Raw genomic sequence first — 22,485 nt, 5'->3', positions numbered from 1 at the left:
CTAAATTGTTTCAATAAAATGCACAAAGACCTTTTTATAAACCTCTGAAGAAAAAAGAATGAACATTTTTAAAGGAAAACTTAATTTTAAAAATGTGTCTTATGGAAAACAAGAATTGTAACCACTAATGGAATGTCTGGTTTGATGAGAAAAAAGGCTCTTAGGGTAAAGATATCAAGATAGCATCTCACACACAAATAGATTCACTGGATCAGTTCTAGGCACTTTTTTTTTTTTTTTTTTTTTTTTTTTTGTCTTTTTGCCATTTCTTGGGCCACTGTCTCGGCATATGGAGGTTCCCAGGCTAGGGTCGAATCAGAGCTGTAGCCATCAGCCTATGCCAAAGCCACAGCAACGTGGGATCCGAGCTGTGTCTGCAACCTACACCACAGCTCACGGCAGTGCCAGATCCTTAACCCACTGAGCAAAGCCAGGGATCGAACCCCCAACCTCATGGTTCCTAGTCGAATTCGTTAACCACTGAGCCACGACAGGAACTCCTAGGCAACTTCTTAAAACAAAGAAGTTGATGCCCTTTCCAAAAGTCAATGATTTAAGACCATTAATTATGACCCCAGGTTGAAACTGACCCAAATGGCACCTGTTTTCTGGGATATCTTTAGAGAAGCAGCCTAAATTAGTACATATTAAGTAGGAATTGTATTCCATTTCAAGTAACAAAAACCCCTTTCTCTTCCCTCCAATATATAAACTCCAGTAAAAGTTTATTTTATACTTAGGGACAAGAAGGCCAGGTCGCCCAGGGTTGGAAGGGTAGAAACTTTGAATGTCATTGGGAACCCATGCTTCTAACATTCTGTTCCACCATCTTTGAGATGTGACTCTCAGTCTTATGCTTATAGTATGGCATGCCTCAAATTCTGTATTTCAGGCAGAAAGAAGAGGGAGAGCAATAGGCAATAAAAGCTAAAACCAGCTGAGTCTGCCCAGCAACTTCCCCTTAAGTCTTTCTGGCCAAAACTGTATCACATGACTACCCCAACCTTTAAGAGAGCTTGAAAAATGTTGGGCGGGTTTGGGGGAGGAGTTGGGGGTTGGTCAGTTCACTTATTTATTAGCTTTGTCTTTTTCAGTCACTCTGATATTACTTCTTTTCTTACAAATAAGCAGCAAGAAATACAATCTTTTTAAAAAGTTTATCAACCAAAATTTTACCCAACCAAAAATAGTAAGAAAAAAATTTTGAAGTATAAGTAAGTTAGGAATAAGTAAGTTATTTTATATTTAACAGGCTTAGTCATTTATATAATATAAATGAGTTTAGAAAACCCATTCTGACTTCTCTTAGGCACTGCACATAATAAATTTTAACAACAAAAATAATAGTAACATTAAGAATTATAAAGTGCTTAATATTTTACTACTTTAAGTACCTTAGAAACATTTATTCATTTAATCCTCAAAAGAGATGTGGGTAGGATTTTCTTCATTTTACAGATGAGGAAACTGAGTACACAGAGGTTTGGTGAGTTGCCCAAGGACATATAGCTGTTCAATACATTATGGAGAAATCGTCTACTGAATTAAAATGTTATCTGAACTCAGAGTTAGTGTTAAATTTTGTTTATGTGTTTCTGGCAAGGCACTTAACTTCCCAAAGCTTCAGCTTCTTATCTGTAAAATGGGGTTAATAATATTACATAAGATTGTTGTAATTATAGTGACTGTAATATAAAGCATCAGCACATAGTTGGGACTCCATAAATGGTAATTACTCTTTTAAACAAAATATGTATGTTTTTTATGTAGAATGTTATAGTCAAGGAAATTCCAGTTTTTTTCAATACCTTTCGATCAAGGGAAAAATAAAATATAAAGTCAGCTTTGTTTTTATTTTTTAGATCAATCTTGAACTGTGTGAATTGTTTGGCACAAAGCAAATTGTAATTTCTCAAGCCTCCCAAACTGTTAATCCAACTGAAAGTACACCTAGCACAATCAAAACATTTCTTTCCAAACACTGTGCTGACCACCCAGACAACTGGGATGATCATCTATCAGCTGTTTCATTTGCCTTCAATGTTATTCACTTGGTATGTGCCTTTTTATATATAATTCTATATTTTGGAGTTATGACTATTTCTTGGCTATGTGAAGTTTTATTACAAATTTTTGTTTATTTTCCTTAATAGGAGCCTTCTAAAAATACACCATATTTTCAAATGTTTAATCGAAATCCTTACATGCCTGAGACTTCAGATATTCTTCATGAGATGGATGGTGATAGTACAAGTATGTTTGCCAAAATTCTAGGTGCAGTTAAAGAAGCTGATAAAATAATGGCGAATAAGACAACTTCAGCAGGCCAGGTGATTCTATTTAATAGAAAAAAATTCTAACCTAAAAATCTATATAAAGTGATTTTTTTTTAATGTCACCCTATACACACACACAGATATACCCTTAAACCAAATTTTTTTCTATTGAATTCTGTTCATCTTGATTAAACTGTGTTTATTAGCTGTGAAATTCTGAGAGACATTAATAGGAAAAGCATGTGTTTTGGAATCAAAGTAGAGCTGAATTCAAATCCCTGGTCTAGCTTCCCATTTGTTTGACATGGGCATATTAGTTTAACTTATATTAATTTATTTTCTTCATAAAATTGGGGTAATACTGACTTTGAAATATTGCTTTAAAATTAAATGGGGAGTTCCTATCATGGCTTAATGGTTTACGAACCCGACTAGTAACCATGGGGTTGTGGGTTCGATACCTGGTCTCGCTCAGTGGGTTAAGGATCCGGCATTGCCGTGGGCTGTGGTGTAGGTCACAGACGAGCATGGGATCCTGTGTTGCTGTGGCTGTGGGGTAGGCCGGCGGCTACAGCTCTGATTTGACCCCTAGCCTGGGAACCTCCATATACTGCCAGTGTGGCCCTAAAAAAGACAAAAAAAAAAAAAAAAAAAAAGAATTAAATGGGATACGTGCTTACCTTTCAGTAAATCTCAATAAATAATATTTTTGTTATAATGTTATCTGTATTTACCTTCAAGAAAATGATAAGCTATTTCATCCCTTTGTTTTTTTTTTCTTACACTGGCAGATGGAGAACAACAGTTTTGATGAACTAAATAAAAGCAAAATCATTGTTAAAAAGAAACCAAAGCAATTAAATCCATTTCATCTAAAAGTAGGTCATGAAGTTTTAAGACAACGGAAAAACTGGTGGAAGGATGGTCGTTTCCAGTCTGAATGGGTTGGTCCTTGTGTTATAGACTATATTACAGAAAATGGATGTGCTGTTCTGAGAGACAACACTGGGACTAGACTTAAAAGACCTATCAAAATGTCCCATCTCAAGCCCTATGTAAGAGAATCCAGTGAACAAGGTCAGTATCTGTCACTTCTCTACATTTTAATTTCTTCCAATGAGGAGAAAAGTTAAAAATAGAATTCCCCCCACTCCCCCACCTTGGTTAGGTTTTTCTTTTTGCCTTCTGATTTTTATAAAATTTCACACAGTTTTAGATCCCAGGTAGTTTTTGGTTTTTGTTTGTTTTTTAATCATGTGTCTTCTGGAACTGTCAGGCTTATAAGAGACTTTATATTGATCTATGGATCTCTAGTGTACTCTTTTTTTTTTTTTTTTGTCTTTTTAGGGCCACCTCTGCAGCATATGGGAGGTTCCCAGGCTAGGGGTCCAATCGGAGCTATAGCCGGCGGCCTACACCACAGCCACAGCAATGCCAAATCCAAGCCACATCTTTGGCCTACACCACAGCTCATAGCATGCCAGATCCTTAACCCACTGAGTGAGGCCAGGGATCAAACCCGCATCCTCATGGATGCTGGTTGGGTTCATTAACCACTGAGCCATGACAGGAAAGTCAGGAACATTTTTAAATGTGACTAATTTTTAATGCTGCATCATAGCCACATTATCATGGGTGCAAGGGAGAGTGAGAGTAAGAGGTACTCAGAATGCTATAAAATGCTATAAGGAGGGTGATGGCACCCTATACAAGGTGATACTTATCCCCAAAATATGCTTCTGAATAGTCAAGATACCCTGATCTTCTCTAACCTTTTCTTTCATATACTAGAGCTAAATGACATGTTTTTCAGATTAAATTTCCTGAGACTTATTTTGTGCTACTGATACCTGTTCCTTAGAGTTTCTGAGGTAGCTAATTGATAGGAAGTGAATTGGTAGCTTAGCCAGTTCATTTTGTTTTTTCTGTACAGAAAAATTAAGCATCAATATTTATTGAATCTGAGTAATTAATGAGTAACAATTAATGGGAAGATACAATTCAGTACATTTTTAAACAATATAAACAACTGAGTTATTTAATAGGCTCAAGTAAAGAATAATTATAAAAACAATGATAACAGATAACCTTCTTTCTTAGGATATGAAGCCCTTTGAGCTGTTTCATAAAGCTCCGCTCTGTTTCCAGTCTGGGTCAAAACTCTTACGTTAAAAGCTCTTAATACCTTTCTTTTTGCTTATGACAGAACCAGTTGCTCTAGTTGTAACTTACCTTGGACAGTTCCATTTCAGAAAGCTCATTGTACCCTAAGGAGACCTAACATTTTTCTACTGATGAATATTTCAGAATTCATTAAATAGAACGTTTTCTGCTTTTTTTTTTTTTTTTTTTTTTTTTTTTTAAGGCCACACCTGCAGCATAGAGGTTCCCAGGCTATGGGTCCAATTGGAGCCACAGCTGCTGGCCTATGCCACAGCAACACGGGATTCAAACCATGACTACAGCCTACACCACAGACTACAACCTACACCACAGCTCATGGCAACACCAGATCCTTAGCCCACTGAGTGAGGCTAGGGATCGAACCTGCAACCTCATGATTCTTAGTCAGATTAGTTTCCGCTGCACCACAACAGGAACTCCTAGAACAATTTCTAAATGGAGGCAGTAGAGTTTTTGTCTCATGCTTGAATTCTCTGCAGCTATTTCTTCCAGTAACATGAAGGAAATTTCAGTATTAGTACTAGTGCACATGTAAAGAACCTGAAATTGTTTTTTTTTTGTTAGTCAAAGGAAGTACTGATCTAGCTATCCTGAAAACTGGTTCTTGTTTACTATTTGATCTTTTTTTGTTTGTTTCCCTTATTTGTAGAAATTAAAAACAAATGTAATTTCTATTTTTCCCATATCACATTTTTTTCTGAAAATCTTCACCTTAAAAGCTAATTTTAAAGAGACTTTGCACTAAATTTAAAGCAAACAAAATGTCTTTTAATAGTCATCCCATTCTTTTGACATAAATTTAAACAAAATATACCCAAAAGAACTATGAATTTCTCTGTCGGCACTGCTGCTCTTACCAGTCTTAAGATTTTACAGCTCTATTAAAGCTCACTGTCCAAAGCAGATATGCTTCTGTTGCCAACCTCTTATCATCCTTATCTAGAACATAATGTAGAAGGAGCACATTCAGTACTGGGCCAACAATATTTCTCATTGCTATTTTAAGCAGACCTATTTGTCTTTTTGTCTAGTTCAATTTCAGGTACCTTTTCAGGACTAATTTTAACAACAAATTTCATGACATGAAATTTGCCATGTCTCTTGGTAATCATAATGTTTCCTTTTGAAAGGAAAAATGTTATTGACCCATTATTCTACTGGATGTAGATTTTGAAATATATTTGCTTTGTTTTGCGTGGGAAATAATTGTGATAAATTCATGTCTGCCTCCAGTAAAAGTTTTGGTCTGATTGCACTTCACAGTTTGTAAAATGTTTTTCATTCTTCTATAAGTTTCCTGTTGCTGCCGTAACAATTTACCACAAATTTAGTGGCTTAAAACAATACAAGTTTTTTATCTTATAGTTCTGTACTTAGAAGTCCCAACATAGGTCTCACTGGGCTAAAATCAAGGCATTGGCAGGGCTGTGTTTCTTTCTGGAGGCTCTAGAAAGGTGTTTCCATACCTTTTCCACTTTCTAGAGGTTGCTCACATTGCTCAAATTGTGGCCTTCTTCCTCTGTCTTAAAAGCCAGCAATGAGGGTACAGTTCTTCTCACATCACCTCACTCCAATCTCTTCTTCCTTCCTCTTCTGCATTTAAGGACACTTATCCTTGGGCCCATCCTGATAATCCAGGATAACTTCCCTGTTTTAAGGTTGGTTTGTTAGCAACCTTAATTCCATCACTACCCTAGTTCTCCTTTGCTGTATAAAGTGATATATTCACAAGTTTCAGGAATGGCTATCTTTAGGGACCCATTATTCTGCCTAGCACAATTGTGATCTGCACTCACAAAATAAAAGAAAGCTTAATCCCTATATTATTAAGCCATGAACTTGATTTTATTATTAATACATAGTCATCTGTTGGTATCCACAGGGGATCAGTTCTATGATCCCTCTGAATACCAAAATCCACTCATGCTCAGGTCCCTTATATAAATGGCATAGTATAGGTCCCCCAACCCCTTTCCCACGACTTCTGCCCCTACATCCACAGATACAAACCCTGGGATATGGAAGGCCAACAGTTGTTTTTGCAAACTGCTTCCCTGGGCCTCTTAATTATGTAATCTCAAATTGAGAGTCATTCAGTTCTTCTGTGCTGGTATTATCTATGACGGTTATGTAGTATCAAATTATAGTTATGTTATTTTATCATGACAAAATGTATACTACTGTGGCAACATACTGTAAGAGTTTTAGGATATCAGGCAGTGTATAGGATTACTCAGGTCACCTCACTTCAGAATAAGAAAATTAATTATTCTGAAACTTTGTATTTTTCTACTTGAAGAGATAAATTAATTCAAATAACTCAGACTTTTCCGAGGCTTTGATTTTAAGTTAATTTTCTTCTCAGGGAAATTTTAAAATTTATTTGTTAATCTCAGTTTTTGAGGGAAAGTATGTCAAAACTGCTAATAATACCTTCCTGAAATGGCTTGAAAATAACTCTGCTTCTAAGAAACTAAAGACTTATTCCGTCTGGTCAAAACTGAAATACTTTCCTCAAACATGTCATAATAGTAACTAAATCAATAGAATAAGAAAATAAATTAAGTAAATTCTATCATATAATGCAAGTGAATAGAATAGTCTTTTACTATGGTTTTGTTTCCCTCTCTCTCTCTATCTTGGGGGCAAAAACTTAAATGGTTTTTTTCTGGATCCCTAACTCAATTATTTTAGATCAGTACTGTCCAATGGATATATAATGCAAAAACTATGTAACATATAATTTTAAGTTTTCTAGTAGCCATGTTAAAATAAGTATAAATAGGTGAAAAGACTTTTAATAGTATATTTTATAGTAATTCAGAATATTTAAAATAGAATTATTTCAACATGTATGTAAGGCTTCAAAAGTCTCTTTCTGGTAAATCTTTGATTTGATAATCTTTTCTGAAGTTAAAGAGCATGTCTATTGGCTTCACTAGATTTAGATCGTAGTAGGAGTTGAAACACATTTGACCTTTACAAATGAAAGAGGTTTTGTTTGTTTTCTACACAAGGCCTGAAAGCTATAGGGTAGTTTTCCGTTGCACATAAAGTGATTTGTATAGAATTTGCTGAGAATAATCCTTATTCTCTACAGTATTATTACATTAACTTACTTTAAAGTTTATCACTTATTTATAAGAAAAAGTGCCACCAAACCAGCTTTACAACAAATGCTAAGGGAATTTGTCTAGGTGGAAAAGGAAAACCACAGTTGGAAAAAAGAAAATTGCAAATGAGAAGGCCTATCTGTATAGGCAAACATATAGTAAAGGTAGGAAATCATCCATAGATAGGACATCAAAACCAGCAATCATGAGAACAGGAGAGTATGATTGCAGGATACTGGAAAGACATTTGAAATTAAGAGGCCAGCAACTTAAAACAGTCCTGTGTTTAGATAGATACAGATTGCTATATCAAAACTTCATGGTAACCAAAAACCAAAAATCTGCGGTATATATACACACAAACAAGAAAAAGCAACCCAAACACAATATTAAAGATAGTCATCAAACTGTAAGAGAAGAGAACAAAGAGGAAGGGAAGAAAAATGACCAACAAAAACAAAACCAAACCACTTAACAAAATGCCAAAAAGAACATATATATCAATAAATACCTTAAAAGCAAATGGATTAAATGCTCCAACCAAAAGACATAGACTGGCTGAATGGATACAAAAACAAGACCTGTATATGTGCTGTCTACAAGAGACCCACTTCAGCTCTAAAGACATACAAACTGAAAGATAATGGAGAAAACTATTCCAGGCATGGGAATCAAAAGAAAGCAAAAGTGGGAGTTCCCACTGTAGCACAGTGGACACAAATCCAACTAGTATTCATGAGGATGTGGGTTCATTCCCTGGCCTCACTCAGTGGGTCAGGGATCCAGCATTGCCATGAGCTGTGATGTAGGTCATGGATGTGGCTCGGATTCTGCATTGTAGTGGCATAGGCTAGTAGCTGTAGCTCCAAATTGACGCCTAGCCTAGGAATTTACATGTGCCGCAGGTGCGGCCCTAAAAAAAGCAAAAAAAAAAACAAAAAAAAAAAAAGAAAGAAAAGAAAGAAAGCAAGCAGGGGTAGCAATACTCACATCAGACAAAATACATTTTAAAATGAAGGTTCCAAGAGACAACACTATGTAATGATCAAAGAATCAATCCAAAGAGAAGATATAAAAATAGTAAATATACGTGCACACAACATAGCAGCACCTCAACATGTAAGGCAACTGCTTATAGCCATAAAAGGAGAACTCAACAATAACACAATAGTGGAGTACTTTAAAACCCACTTACAGCAATGGAGAGATCATACGGGCAGAAAATACATAAGGAAACAGGTCTTAAATGATATATTGGACCAGATGGACATAATTGCTATTTATAGAACATTCCATTTGAAAGCAGAATACATGTTCTCAAGCACACATGGAACATTCTCCAGGATAGAGCATATGCTGGGCCACAAATCAAGCCTTGGTAAATTTAAGAAAATTGAAACCATATCAAGCATCTTTTCTGACCACAACACTTTAGGAATCAACTACAAGAAAAAAGACTGCAAAAAAAAAAAAAAAAAATTTACCACAACCGCATAGAGACTAAACATTATGCTACTAAACAAGCAATGCATCACTGAAGAAATCCAAGAGGAAATGAAAAAATACCTGAAAACAAATACATCATGATCCTAGACCTATGGGATGGAGCAAAAGCAGTTCTAACAGGAAAGGTTATAGCAATACAAGCTTACCTCAGAAAACAGGAAAAACCTCAAATAAATAACCTAACCTTACACCTAAAGCAGCTAGAGAAAGAAGAACAAATAAAACCCAGAGTTAGTAGAAGGAAAGAAATCTTAAAGACCAGAGAAGAAATAAATAGAGATGAAAAATAGATCAATGAAACTAAAAGCTGGTTTTTTAAAAAGATCTACAAAATTGATAAACCTTTAGCAAGACTCATCAAGAAAAAAAGGAAGAGAGCCCAAATCAATAAATTTAGAAATGAAAAAGGAGAGGTTACAGTGGATATCACAGAAATACATAGGATCACAAGAGACTACTACAGGCAACTATATGGCAATAAAATGGACAACTTAGAAGAAATGGACAAATTCTTAGTCAATCTTCCAAGACTGACTAAGGAGGAAATAGAAAAGATGAACAGACCAATCACAAGTGCTTAAATTGAAACTCTGATTAAAAACGTCCTGCAGGAGTTTCCACTGTGGCACAATGGGATCGGCAGCATCTCTGGAGCACTGGGACTGAGTTTCAGTTCCTGGCCCAGCACAGTGGGTTAAGGATCTGGTGTTGCCACAGCTGTGGTGCAGGTCACAGCTGAAACTTAGATGTGATTCCTGACCTGCGAACTGCATATGCCACAGAGTGGCCAAAAAGAAAAGAAAAGAAAAAAAAAAAACTTCCAACAAACAAAAGTCCAGGACCAAATGGCTTCATAGATGATTCTATCAAATGTTTAGACAAGATTTAACATCCTTCTGAAACTATTCCAAAACAATTGCAGAGGAAGGAATGCTTCCAAACTCATTCTATGAGGCCACATCACCTTGATATCAAAACCAAAGATACCACCAAAAAAAAATAATAATTTTATATATAGAGAGACCAATATCACTGATGAATATAGATGCAAAAATCCTCAACAAAATACTAGCAAACCAAATCCAAAAATACATTAAAAGGATCATATACCATAATGAAAAAATCCTTCCCAGGGAGGAAGGATTTTTCAGTATCCACTAATCAATCAGCATGATACAACACATTAACAAATTGAAGAATAAAAACCATATGGTCATCTCAGTGGATGTGTAGAAAGCTTTTGAGAAAATCAAACACTCATTTCTGATTTAAAAAAACCCTCTAGAAAATGGGCATAGTGGGAACCTACCTCAACATAATGAAGGGCATATATGACAAACCCTCAGCTAATATCATTCTCAATAGTGAAAAACAAAGCATTTCTACTAAGATCAGGAACAGGACAAATGTGTCTACTCTCACCACTTTTATTCAGCATAGCTTTGGAAGTCCTAGCCATAGCAATCAGAGAAGAAAAATCAAAGAAATCCAAGTTGGAAAAGAATTAATAGTAGCTCTGTTTGCAGATGACATGATACTGTACATAAATAAAGATGCTACCAGAAAACTACTAGAGATGATCAATGAATTTACAGTATACAAAATTAATATACAGAAATCTCTCTCATTTTTATACATCAGCAAAAGATCAGAAAGAGAAATTGAGGAAGCAATCCCGTTCACCATCGCATCAAAAAGAAAAAATTCCCAGGAATAAACCTCCCTAAGGAGACAAAAGACCTGTACTCTGAAAACTATAAGATGCTGTTGAAAGAAATTGAAGATGACACAGATGGAAAGATATGCCATATTCTTGGATTAGAAGAATCAATACTGTCAAAATGAATGTACTAACCAAGGCAACCTACAGATTCAGTGCAATCCCTTTCAAATTACAAATGGCATTTTTTGCAGAACTAGAACCAAAAATTTTTAAATGTATGGATACGCAAAAGACCCCAAATAGCCAAAGCAAGCAGCTGGAGGAATCAGGCGCCCTGACTTCAGACTCTACTACAAAGCTGCAATTATCAAAACAATATAGTGCTGGCATAAAAACAAATATAGATCAATGGAAGAGGATAGAAAGCCAGAAATAAACCTAGGCATCTATGGTCAACTAATATTCAACAAAGGAGGCAAGAATATAAAATGGGAAGAAGACAGTCTTTTCAGCAGGTGGTGCTGGGAAAACTGAACAGCCACATGTAAAGTATGAAATTAGAAAACTCTAACACCATACGCAAAAAAGAACTCAAAATGGATTGAAGATTTAAATGTAAGACTAGACACTTTAAAACTCTTAGAGAAAAATATAGGCAGAACACTCTTTGACATAAGCCACAGCAGTATCTTTTGGGATCCACTTCCTAGAGTAACAAAAGTAAAAACAAAAATAAACAAATGGGACCTAATTAAACTTAAAGGCTTTTGCACAGCAAAGAAGAACCATAAATAAAATGATAACCCACAGAAAGGGAGAAAATATTTGCAAATGAAGTGGCTGTCAATGTATTAATCTTCAAAATATATAACTACTGCAGATCAATGTCAAAAAGCAACCCAATCAAAAAATGGGCACAAGATCTAGGTAGACATTTCTCCAAAAAAAAAGACTTAACAGGTGGCAAAAAAACTTGAAAAGATGTTCAACATCACTAATTATGAGAGAAATGCAAATCAAAATTACAGTAAGGTATCACCTCACACTAGCCAGAATGATCCATGATCAAAAAGTTTACAAAGAATAAATGCTGGAGAAGGTAGGGAAAAATAGAACCCTCCTACGCTGTTGATGGGAATATAAATTGGTACAACTACTCTGGAGACTAGTATGAAAGTTCTTCAGAAAACTATAAAGTAGAACTACCATATGATCCAGCAATACCACTCCTTGGCTTATATTCAGAGAAAACTGTAATTTGAAAAGATACATGCATCCCAATGTTCATTGCAGCATTATTTTCAATAATGAAGACATAGAAGCAACCTAAATATTCAACAAAGCAACAGATAAAGAATATGTGGTGCATGGCATTGTGGGATGGAAATCCTATAAAACTAGATTGTGATCACTGTACAACTATAAATGTAATAAATTCATTGAGTAATTTTTTAAAAATTTGGTGCATATATTCATTGGCGTATTAGCCATAAAAAACAGTGAAATTATGCCATTTGCAGCAACATGGATAGACCTGGAGATTATTACATTAAGTGAAGTTAGTCACACAGAGAAAGACAACATTATATGACATCACTTACATGTAGAGTCCACAAAAAAAGATACAAATGAATTTCTTTACAAAACAAAGAGTCGCAGACTTCAAAAACAAACTTATGCTTACCAATGGGGACAAGCAGGGTGGAAGGGGGATGGGACAGATTGGGGATTTGGGATTGGCCTATGCACACTGCTGTATATGGAATGGATGGTCATAGGGGACCTGTGGTATAGTATGGCACAGGGAAATCTACCCAATATTCTGTGATAAATTATATGAGAAGAGAATCTGAAAAAGAATGGATATGTGTTTAACTTAATGACTTTGTCGTGTACCAGAAATTATCGCAACATTGTAAATCAACTATACTTCTGTAAAACTTTAAGAAATAAAAAAATAAATAAAAAGTGTGTGTGTGTATACTGATATATATTACTTACATATTAAAGTCTATTTGTTTCTAGGTCTGTTATAACTAGGAGTTGCTTATGCTCAAGGTCTTTGAATGCATTTCCAAGAAATCGAAGTGATAATTTCTAAGAGCTTTACATCTATCCATATTTTACCAGCTAATACATGTTTATAGGACATTTTTTAAAAGCCACCCTGAATTATTCATAATTTCCATCATAAATGTGTCTTAACAGCATTTTCAATCAAATTACAACTTTTCCATCAGTCGAAATAGGTGGAGTTAAACTTGGAAAACCTCTTAAAACTAAAATACCAAGTACACTTTGCCTAATGAAGGAGAAAATGGACAAAACTAAATGTCCATATAAACCCAAGTCTGATTATGCCATCTATTGGGAGAGAGCATAGCTTTCTAAATTTAAAGTTCTTAAATGTATAACTTCCAGGAGTTCCCGTTGTGGCGCAGTGGTTAACGAGTCCAACTAGGAACCATGAGGTTGCGGGTTCAGTCCCTGCCCTTGCTCAGTGGGTTAAGGATCCGGCGTTGCTGTGAGCTGTGGTGGAGGTCGCAGATGCGGCTCGGGTCCCGCGTTGCTGTGGCTCTGGCCTAGGCCGTAGGCTGGTGGCTGCAGCTCCGATTCAACCCCTAGCCTGGGAACCTCCATATGCCGCGGGAGCGGCCCAAGAAATAGCAAAAAAAAAAAAAAAAAAAAAAAAAAAAAATGTATAACTTCCAGGATTGGAATAGGTTCATCTAGCTTTTTAGATATTAGTATAAGGATGAGTAGGGTGGCGTCATGTCCCAGGATATGTTAACAAATTATCTGCTCTAGAAACATTCACTGATCTCTAATCTAATTAGTTAATGTTCATTTTGAGCTATTAAAACTTTTAAGAGAATCTGTTAATGTTTTGGGAGAAAATCCAGAAAGAGAAAACAGGGGTCTAGGAAGTTAATCAGCTGTGGTGGAATAGTTCCTTGTTGTAATGAATTAAAACATTAGGTAGGAAGGAATTCTTTTACATACATTAACCTTTATTTATAAAGGTGCTGCTGCTTTGCTATCATGTTAAATTTGTTCAAAATAGAATAAAATGCTTGACTTTCCTTGTCAATATTTCAGTATGAATTTTAGTTTAGCTACACCTACAAGTTTGTGAGCATTTTGGTATTAAATTAGACTTAAGTAAGCTAAATTTTTAGTCTAACTCATTATATCCTACCTACTTTCACATTCCTGTCACATAAGTCTAATTCTAGGATCTTTTTTTTTTTGTCTTTTTGCCTCTTTTAGGGCTGCTCTTGCAGCATATGGAGATTCCCATGCAAGGGTCTAATCGGAGCTGTAGCCACCAGCCTACACCAGAGCCACAGCAGCAAGGGATCCAAGCTGCATCTGCAACCTACACCACAGCTCACGGCAACGCTGTGGTCATGAACTTTTAACCCACTGTGCAAGGCCAGGGATCGAATCCACAACCTCCTGGTTCCTGGTCGGATTCGTTAACCATTGCACCACAACGGGAACTCCAGAAACTTTATCTTTATAACTTCATAAAGCAATTTATGTAGCAATTTATGTAACTTCATGTAGCAATTTGTTATTACTGTCCTAATATGGATTTAATAAAGATTAGAGAATTTTCTAAAGTTGTAAAGGATTTAACAATTATATTTGTTAAAACATCTTTCAAGACCCCATTCACTCATAAAGGCTTTGCAAAAAATATATTAAGGCTATTAACATAGAAAGTATAGTTTTATAACATTTGTTTTTAATCTGTCCTGTGATTCTCAGTCCCTTCTACCTCCTTCACTCACACCTATCAAAGACAAGAGCTTTGCTCTTGTAAAATCTTTGGTCTCTCCTAAACTACTTAATGTATCAAAACGTCAAGTTTAGGTATTTTATTTATTCTTTGGTCTCTATATTTATGTGGGATATAAGAGAATCCACCAGAAATTAATCTTGATAGTTAATTTCTGTTACTTATGAATTTGTTCCTTATTGGCATTATTTAATTTTAAAATTACAGTTGATTGTAATTATAAAAGGCAAACTTATGTTTCTTTTTTTCAGACAGTCTTTATCTCTTACAAGGTTCAGTCGTGGCAGATCATGACTACATTGGATTGCCTGAAATTCCAGTTGGAGCATACCAAGCAAATATTCTGGTAGAAGATGCAACTATTGGAATAGTCGATAATGAATTACTGACATCAAGCAAAGATCGTGAACTTTTAGAATATAGAAATGCCAAAATCTCTCCATTGATAGAAGATCATAGTACCCTTGAAAAGCAGACTTTTAGTCTGTTGGACTCTTCAAACCAAGTCCTTGAGTACTTGAGTTAGTAAACACCAAAATTCACTTCAAGTGTTTATTTAGAAAATGTATCTCCTTGAATCTTGCTGTCTTTTCCATTCTGTCTTGTAGTGACTAAATCTGGAAGATTTATTTTATAACTATTTATCTAAAACTGTGCCGCATTTGAATCAGTACAAATATATATATATATATTTGCATATATATTATGCAAATATGTTATATTTGCAAAGTATATTTGCATATATAATATGCAAATATATATATGGCAAAGTAAACATATAATATATAGAATTCATTTTTTTCTTCTAAAAGAGAACAGGCAAAGCATGCCTGCTTCTTAGGAAGTAAACTACTTTCCAGCTCAAAATTTGTCTACTTATTGGTACCACACTTTCAGTTTTAAATTTTGTGGTTTTTACTGGAATATTCCCCTCTTGTAAAAAAATAAGTTTGAACTACTTAGAATGGCTTTAATAACTATTTATTAAATGTGTTAAGTAAAACCTCTTTCTCTGTCATTGGAACTTATGTAAATATTGTAGAAAAAAATTGAGTTGTTTAATTATACTGATAATTTCACATTGTTAGGTTCGGGATTAGGATCTGAAACGATGTATTGATTTGAAAACATTTGTGCATTTTCATAGTATATATTAAAGTCAAAAATTATAAAATAATTGTAATTATAAAATTGTATATATAATTTTTTTTTTTTTTGTCTTTTCTAGGGCGGCACCGGCTGCATATGGAGGTTCCCAGGCTAAGGGTCTAATCAGAGCTGTAGCCTCTGGCCTATGCCACAGCCACAGCAACACGGAATCTGAGCTGCGTCTGCAACCCACACCACAGGTCATGGCAGTGCTGGATCCTTAACCCACTGAGCAAGGCCAGGGATCAAACCTGCAGCCGCATCGTTCCTAATCAGATTCATTTCAGCCATGCCACCAACAGGAACCCCAAGGATTTTTAAAGTATAATTTCTATGATAGTTATAACTTTGCTCAACAAATATTTTGTTATAAACCACATTAAAGAACACTATAGGAAAAATAAAAGCTGTGTGTACTTTATCTGATCACATAAGCTATGTACAACAGAAGTTACAAGTTAGATCCTAAATTCCAAAAGAGAAGTGCAAATAATATACTTAGGGAGGCCAAAAAAAAAAGATTATTTCTGGGTAAGAAACTTAGGTTTATGATTATGGAAGAAGGATTGTTTGAGCGTGATCCTGAAAAATGAATAGGATTTGGTGAGAAGGTACAGAAGAATTAGAGGAAAAGAAATGCACAGAGGAGTTCTCGCAGTGCCTCAGCTGTAACAAACCCTACTAGTATCCATGAGGACACAGGTTCAATCCCTCACCTCACCCGGTGGGTTAAGGATCCAGCGTTGCCATGAGTTGCAGTGTAGATCACAGATGTGGCTTGGATCCTGTGTTGCTGTAGCTGTGTCTCAGGCTAGCAGCTGCAGCTTCGATTCGACCCCTAGCCTGGGAACTTTGATAGGCCGTGAGTGTGGCCCTAAAAAGCTTTAAAAAAAAAAAAAAGAAAGAAAGAAATGCACAGAGACAGAAAGTACTATTAGGATTTACGGAAAGGCAGTGCTTTTTGTTGTCTAAATTGCCTCCAGTATAAGGTGAAGTAATAAGGTATGGGGAGATAAAGCTAAAGGGGAAGTAGGAAACCTTGTGGAAGGCTTCGAACACTGCTATGGGTTGAATTGTGTCTCCCTGTCCAGATTCCATGTTGAAGTCCTAAACCCCTAGGAACTTACTGGGACCTTAGAATGTTACCTTATTTGGAAATAAGATCATTGCAGATATTAAGATGAGGTCATATTGGAATAGAATGGGGCCTAATCCAGTGTGACTGATATCCTTACACAAAGGGAAAATTTGGTCAGAGTCAGGGAGAATGCCACGTGAAGATAAGGCGAGATTGGACCAATTCATTTACAAACCAAGGAATACCAGCCATTACCAGAAAACTATGAGAAACTAAAGGAGAGGCACAGAGCAGACTCTTCCTCCCAGCCCACAGAAGTTACAAACCCTGTCAACACTTCCATTTTAGATTTGTAGCCTCCAGAACTGTGAGACAGTTACCTTTTGCATAAGCTACCAGGATTGTGGCTTTGTTACAGTAGCCCTGGCAAAGTAATAAAAATACCTAGTTAAAAAACTTTAATTTTCTGAGAGCCATTAAAGGTCTTTGTATAGAGAAGTATCATGATCCAGACTACGTTTTAGGAAGTTTAATCTGGCAGCTAGTAAAGGATTAGAGAAGGAAAGAAGCAAAACATAGAGGGTTAGTTGATATGACTTTCAAGAGATAATAGTTAATTGGAGGCTGAACTATGCTGATAGCAATAATAATGAATGGAGCATGTCTTAAGATCTAAAGAAGAGCTCATATTTTTTTGCATCAACCATACTGAACAGTGATAGTCAAAATGAAAATAAGGTACTGCAATTACTCATTTAAGAACAAAGATTAAATTATGTTTAATATAGGCTAAAGGAAAACTGAAAAAAACAAGGACTCCCATCTTATACCACCGACCAAATAAATTCTAGGTCAAAGAATTTCAATACAAACCATAACAATTGTTGTCTCAGTGATACCTGTGTCATGCTTCCATTAGCAGAAAAAAGTTCATGATTGAGTCATACTGAACCTTCTCTTTGGTAAATGTAAATGGTCAAGTGTCCTTTGCTCACCTCAAATGAGGTGACTTTTCTTCAATGACCATCTGACTCAAAATAAGCCTATTTTTCCATTGTAAATGGGTAATTAGTAATGAGTCATTTCTAAACATTTTTAAAAGGATTCTACATCCCCTGATTACTTTCCCATCAAACAGACCTTAATCTGTGTGCACTGGTCATGTTGGGCTCCACTGTTCTGTCTACCACCCCAATATCTTATTGTCTTAAAACAATGGAGCTTTATTTCTTAGCCACCCCCATGGTTCATTAAGGCTCCATTTTCATCATTACTTCAAGATGCAGGCTGAAGGAACCTTACCTCTAACACAGCAGTCACCATGGCAAGGGGAGAACACGTTGAAGAGAGCACTAGCTGTGAACAGACTTGGTTGTGTAATTATGCACATCCTTCCCACTCACAATGATCAAACCTCGTCACATGCTGCTAATGGATGTGGGTTTCTTTTTGTGGTGATAAAAACATTCTAAAGTTAATAGCTATGGTTGCATAACTCTGAAAACACCAAGATCCACTGAATTATATACTTTTAAAAAAAGGGTGAATTTTATGAGAGCTATATCTCAGTAAAATTGTTAAGAGTCTAGGAGTTCACATCATGGTGCAGCAGAAATGAATCCAACTAGGAACCATGAGGTTTCAGCTTCGATCCCTGGCCTCCCTCGGTGGGTTAAGGATCCAGCGTTGCCGTGAGCTGCTGCAGTGTAAGTCACAGACGTGGCTCAGATCTGATGTTGCTGTGGCTGTAGCGTAGACCGGCAGCTGTAGCTCCAATTTGTCACAAGCAAAAATAAAATAAATTAGGTCTAAACTCAAGTACTTACAAAAAACCCCAAAAAAACAAACAAACAAAAAAAGACAAACTAGTCACATAGTCATGCCTAATAGTCAGGCTATATTCCTTGAAGGAGGAAAATGAGAATATTAGTGGATAGCTGCAATAGCTGCCATACTCATCTTCTTTGCAAACTCTTTTAAAGGCCATTTATGATGAAATTTCCTGATAAATAGCCAATATATTCAAACAAAATGATGATTTTATTACTGAAGCTTCAGGATTCTGACGCAGAGTTTCCAAATATAGATTTTTAAGTAAACACATAGAAAATACCTCTAGATTCTATGCCTATAGTCTTGTCTCTAACGTTTGCAGGGCCCTGTCAAGAGAATGGTATACTGTGTACCTAAATGTTTAAAAGTTATAAATAGAGCTAATGAACTACTCTTACCTTGACAAATATGCCTTAAGATTCCTAGAGTTCCTAGACTCAAGCCTCACACTAATGAATGGCAAAGCAGAGAGAGTTGGTGACAAAGAATGCTCTTTGTCTTAGCGCAGTCCTTTCCCAAGAACAACACTCCCCTCTACTGCCACCCCTTTTGAGTCATGCAGATGCACTCTCTGACAGGTCCAGGCCTTTGGGATGTGCTCACCAGCTCTCTGTCCACCCTTCTGGGAGGGAGCCTTTGAAAGATTCTCCCTCTCCCAACTGGGAAGGGGCACATCCCTGGGCCCTTGTGGCCTTTTCACCCTACAGGGAGGGACATATGCTCAAGGGGGACAGAGCCCTATCCTCAAGCAAAAGGTCCAGAGTGAGGTCCATCTTGCCTCGATTTAAGGAAGGTTTTCTCTAAATATACAGTAAAATTTTAACCACAAAAATTCCATGTCTTAATGAGGTTTTGTATGCCACCTTGTGGTATTTTTATGAACACTTGAAAACATGATAATGAAGGGGAAATGGTGAGCTACAATAAAGGAAAAATATTTTTGAATGGGAATTATTTCCTCACTGGAAAAATGATTAAGTATCATGATTAGCATTTCATGTGTAAAATTTTTCTTATGTTACCATCTTAAAAAAAGAAATAACTCACTAAGATTTAGCAAAGAAAACATACCAAACTTACGATGTTGAGTTATGGGATACATTCACACACTCAAAAAACATATGCTTTAAACATCTACTCTGTCTGTGTGCTGTTCTGGCACTGAGGATCTATCAATGAGAAACAATTATCTCTGCCCTGCTACAGCTTGCAGTGCAATTTAAATTGTGATTGGTATTTCTTTTCTCTCTTTTTTGTCTTTTGTCTTTTAGGGCCGCACCCTCGGCATATGGAGGTTCCCAGGCTAGGGGTCCAGTTGGAGCTACAGTTGCTGGCCTACACCACAGCCACAGCCAACACAAGATCTGAGCCACGATTGCAACTTACACCACAGCTCATGGCAACGCTGGATCTTTAACCCACTGAGGGAGGCCAGGAATTGAACTCACAACCTCATGGTTTCTAGTTGGATTTGTTTCCCCTACCACGATGGGCACTCCTTGACCGGCATTTCTTAATGAATCTACTTCTTTGCCTACATCTGATCTTTAGAATCTCACTGGTAGTACTATGGACAGACAGCTTGTTGGGATCCCTACCTTAAACCTCTTCCATGTATTTTTTTGACTGTTAAGAAAGTTCGAATGATGTTTGTTTGTTTTTGTTTTTTTTTAGGTTTTTTTTTTGCCATTTCTTGGGCCGCTCCCGCGGCATATGGAGGTTCCCAGGCTAGGGTTCTAATCAGAGCTGCAGCCACCAGCCCACGCCAGAGCCACAGCAATGCAGGATCCGAGTCACGTCTGCAACCTACACCACAGCTCACGGCGTTGATCGTCAACCCACTGAGCAAGGACAGGGACCGAACCCGCAACCTCATGGTTCCTAGTCAGATTAGTTAACCACTGCGCCATGATGGGAACTCCCGAATAATGTTTTTGTTCAGAGGTCTAAAAAGGACTGGACCACTTCCAGCTGGAGTTTCTAACCATTATGATTAATAATTAAAAGCCAAGATAAGCATTTAAAAAGCAATTTTTTCAAATTTTTGTTTTCTACAGATACATCTGTTATTGAGCAGAAATACCAGTTTTGCGAAATGTTGCAATTGACTTTTAACAGGCAGAGATCAATTCAATGCCATCAAATTTACGTCTCTAAGTTGGCAGATTGCTGTGACCACGAGGCCCAGGTCCAATAGTTTTTCTGCTTTCTCTAGTCCCTCAATGTCACTCCTTTCCTTACTTCCTCACCCTTTCCCACCATTAATACTATTACTTTTGTGTACTCACCCACAACTTCAGAAGTTAAGGAGCATTAGGTCCAGAGTACTTCCCTCATCTGACCACCTCATTGTCCATACTTTGACAGGCCTTGAAAAGAATACATAATGAAGAAAGTCATTTCCTTGGCCTGGTGTAGCTGCTGGAGGAAACCAGATAGCCAATGACAACTTCACTCCTATCCTCTCCACATCCTAGTGAAGCCTCTGTTAGTTCTGACAAGAGGAAAATTGTGTGGCATGTGAATTATATCTTAATAAAGCTGTTTAAAAAAGTTTGTGCAATACAGCTCAATTGTGCTCAGAGGAAAACTTAAAACTTACATGCTTATACTGGAAAAATAAAGGTTATAAAGTAATGAGCTAAGCAGCCAATTTAATGTGGTATAAAATGAACAAGTGAATATACATGTGGAATCTAAATATTATACAAATGAGCCTATCTACCAAACAGAAATGGACTCACAAACAGAGAACAGATTTGTGATTGCCAAGAGGGAAGAGGGACAGACAGGGATGGGCTGAGAGTTTGGGGTTAGTATTTGCAAACTATTACATTTAGAAAGGATAAACGCAAAGTCCTACTGTATAGCACAGAGAAATATAACCAGTCTTCTGGAATAGAACATGATGGATAAGAATATAAAAAAGAATGTATATATATCATAACTGTGTCACTTTGCTGTGCAGAAGTTGGCACAACATTGTAAATCAACTATACTTTTAAAATTTGGGGGGGGGGGGGAGTGAGTAAGCCTAAAGAAAACAGAAGATTTAAAATCGTGAAGATAATAGAGGAGTTCCTGTTGTGGTTCAGCAGTTAATGAAAACTAGTATCCATGAGGACACAGGTTCAACCCCTGGACTCGCTTAGTTAGTCAAGGATCTGGCACTGCTGTGAACTGTGATGTAGGTCACAGATGTGGCTTGGGTCCCACGTTGCTATGGCTGTGGCATAAGCCAGTGGCTGCAGTTCTTATTTGACCCCTAGCCTGGGAACTTCCATATGCTGCAGGTGTGGACCTAAAAAGATAAATAAAATCATGAAGATAATAGAAAGTAATGGAATGGAAAATAAGCTTATAATGACCAAGCCAAAGTTGCTTCTTTGAAAACACTGAGATAAATCTAGCCAAGTCCTAATTAAAGGAGTAAACCTAGAGAATTTATAAATAGACAATACTGTGATATAAAAATGGTCACAATCACATATAATGCAGATATTTCGAAGACATGATATTATAACTTTATTTCAGTAAATTTGAAGCCTTAATAAAACTGGAATTTTAAAAAAAATTTAGCCTACAAAAGTGGCTCGAGAATAAGCCAGATGATTTTATCAGAAATTTATAACAAAATCTAAGGAACGCATAATTTTAATCTTACACAAACTATTCATGGTGTAGAAACAGAAGGACCACTCCTTACATCTTTTGTATGAGGGTGCAATATCAAAATCTGAAAAGGACGCAATGAGAAAGGAAAATAACAGGTCATTCTCTTATAAACAGAAATACAAAGACCTAAAGAGAAATTAGCAAACTGAGTCTAGAGACACATAAAATTATCCATTATGACCAACTTGAGTGGATCTCAAAAA

General features: G+C 36.4%; 1 protein-coding gene across 5 annotated transcripts in view; it reads left to right on the top strand.

Annotated features, from left to right (window-relative positions):
- GIN1 (gypsy retrotransposon integrase 1) overlaps positions 1-15,738 on the top strand; it is a 37,886-nt gene extending 22,148 nt beyond the window's left edge. For 4 of the 5 annotated variants that reach the window (XM_005654992.3, XM_013987576.2, XM_021084586.1 and 1 more), the window contains 4 exons: positions 1,863-2,054; positions 2,154-2,330; positions 3,068-3,353; positions 14,799-15,738. In XM_005654992.3, the coding sequence (XP_005655049.1) occupies positions 1,863-2,054; positions 2,154-2,330; positions 3,068-3,353; positions 14,799-15,073 (930 nt within the window). In that variant the 3' untranslated portion in view covers positions 15,074-15,738. The remainder of the gene's footprint in view (positions 1-1,862; positions 2,055-2,153; positions 2,331-3,067; positions 3,354-14,798) is intronic. The other variant, XM_021084587.1, reaches the window with a different exon arrangement.

Source organism: Sus scrofa, chromosome 2 (assembly GCF_000003025.6).
Source record: "Sus scrofa isolate TJ Tabasco breed Duroc chromosome 2, Sscrofa11.1, whole genome shotgun sequence".
In the NCBI taxonomy this organism is placed as follows: domain Eukaryota; kingdom Metazoa; phylum Chordata; class Mammalia; order Artiodactyla; family Suidae; genus Sus; species Sus scrofa.
Note: the sequence above shows the minus strand (reverse complement) of the source record. Positions and strands in the feature narration are given on the sequence as shown.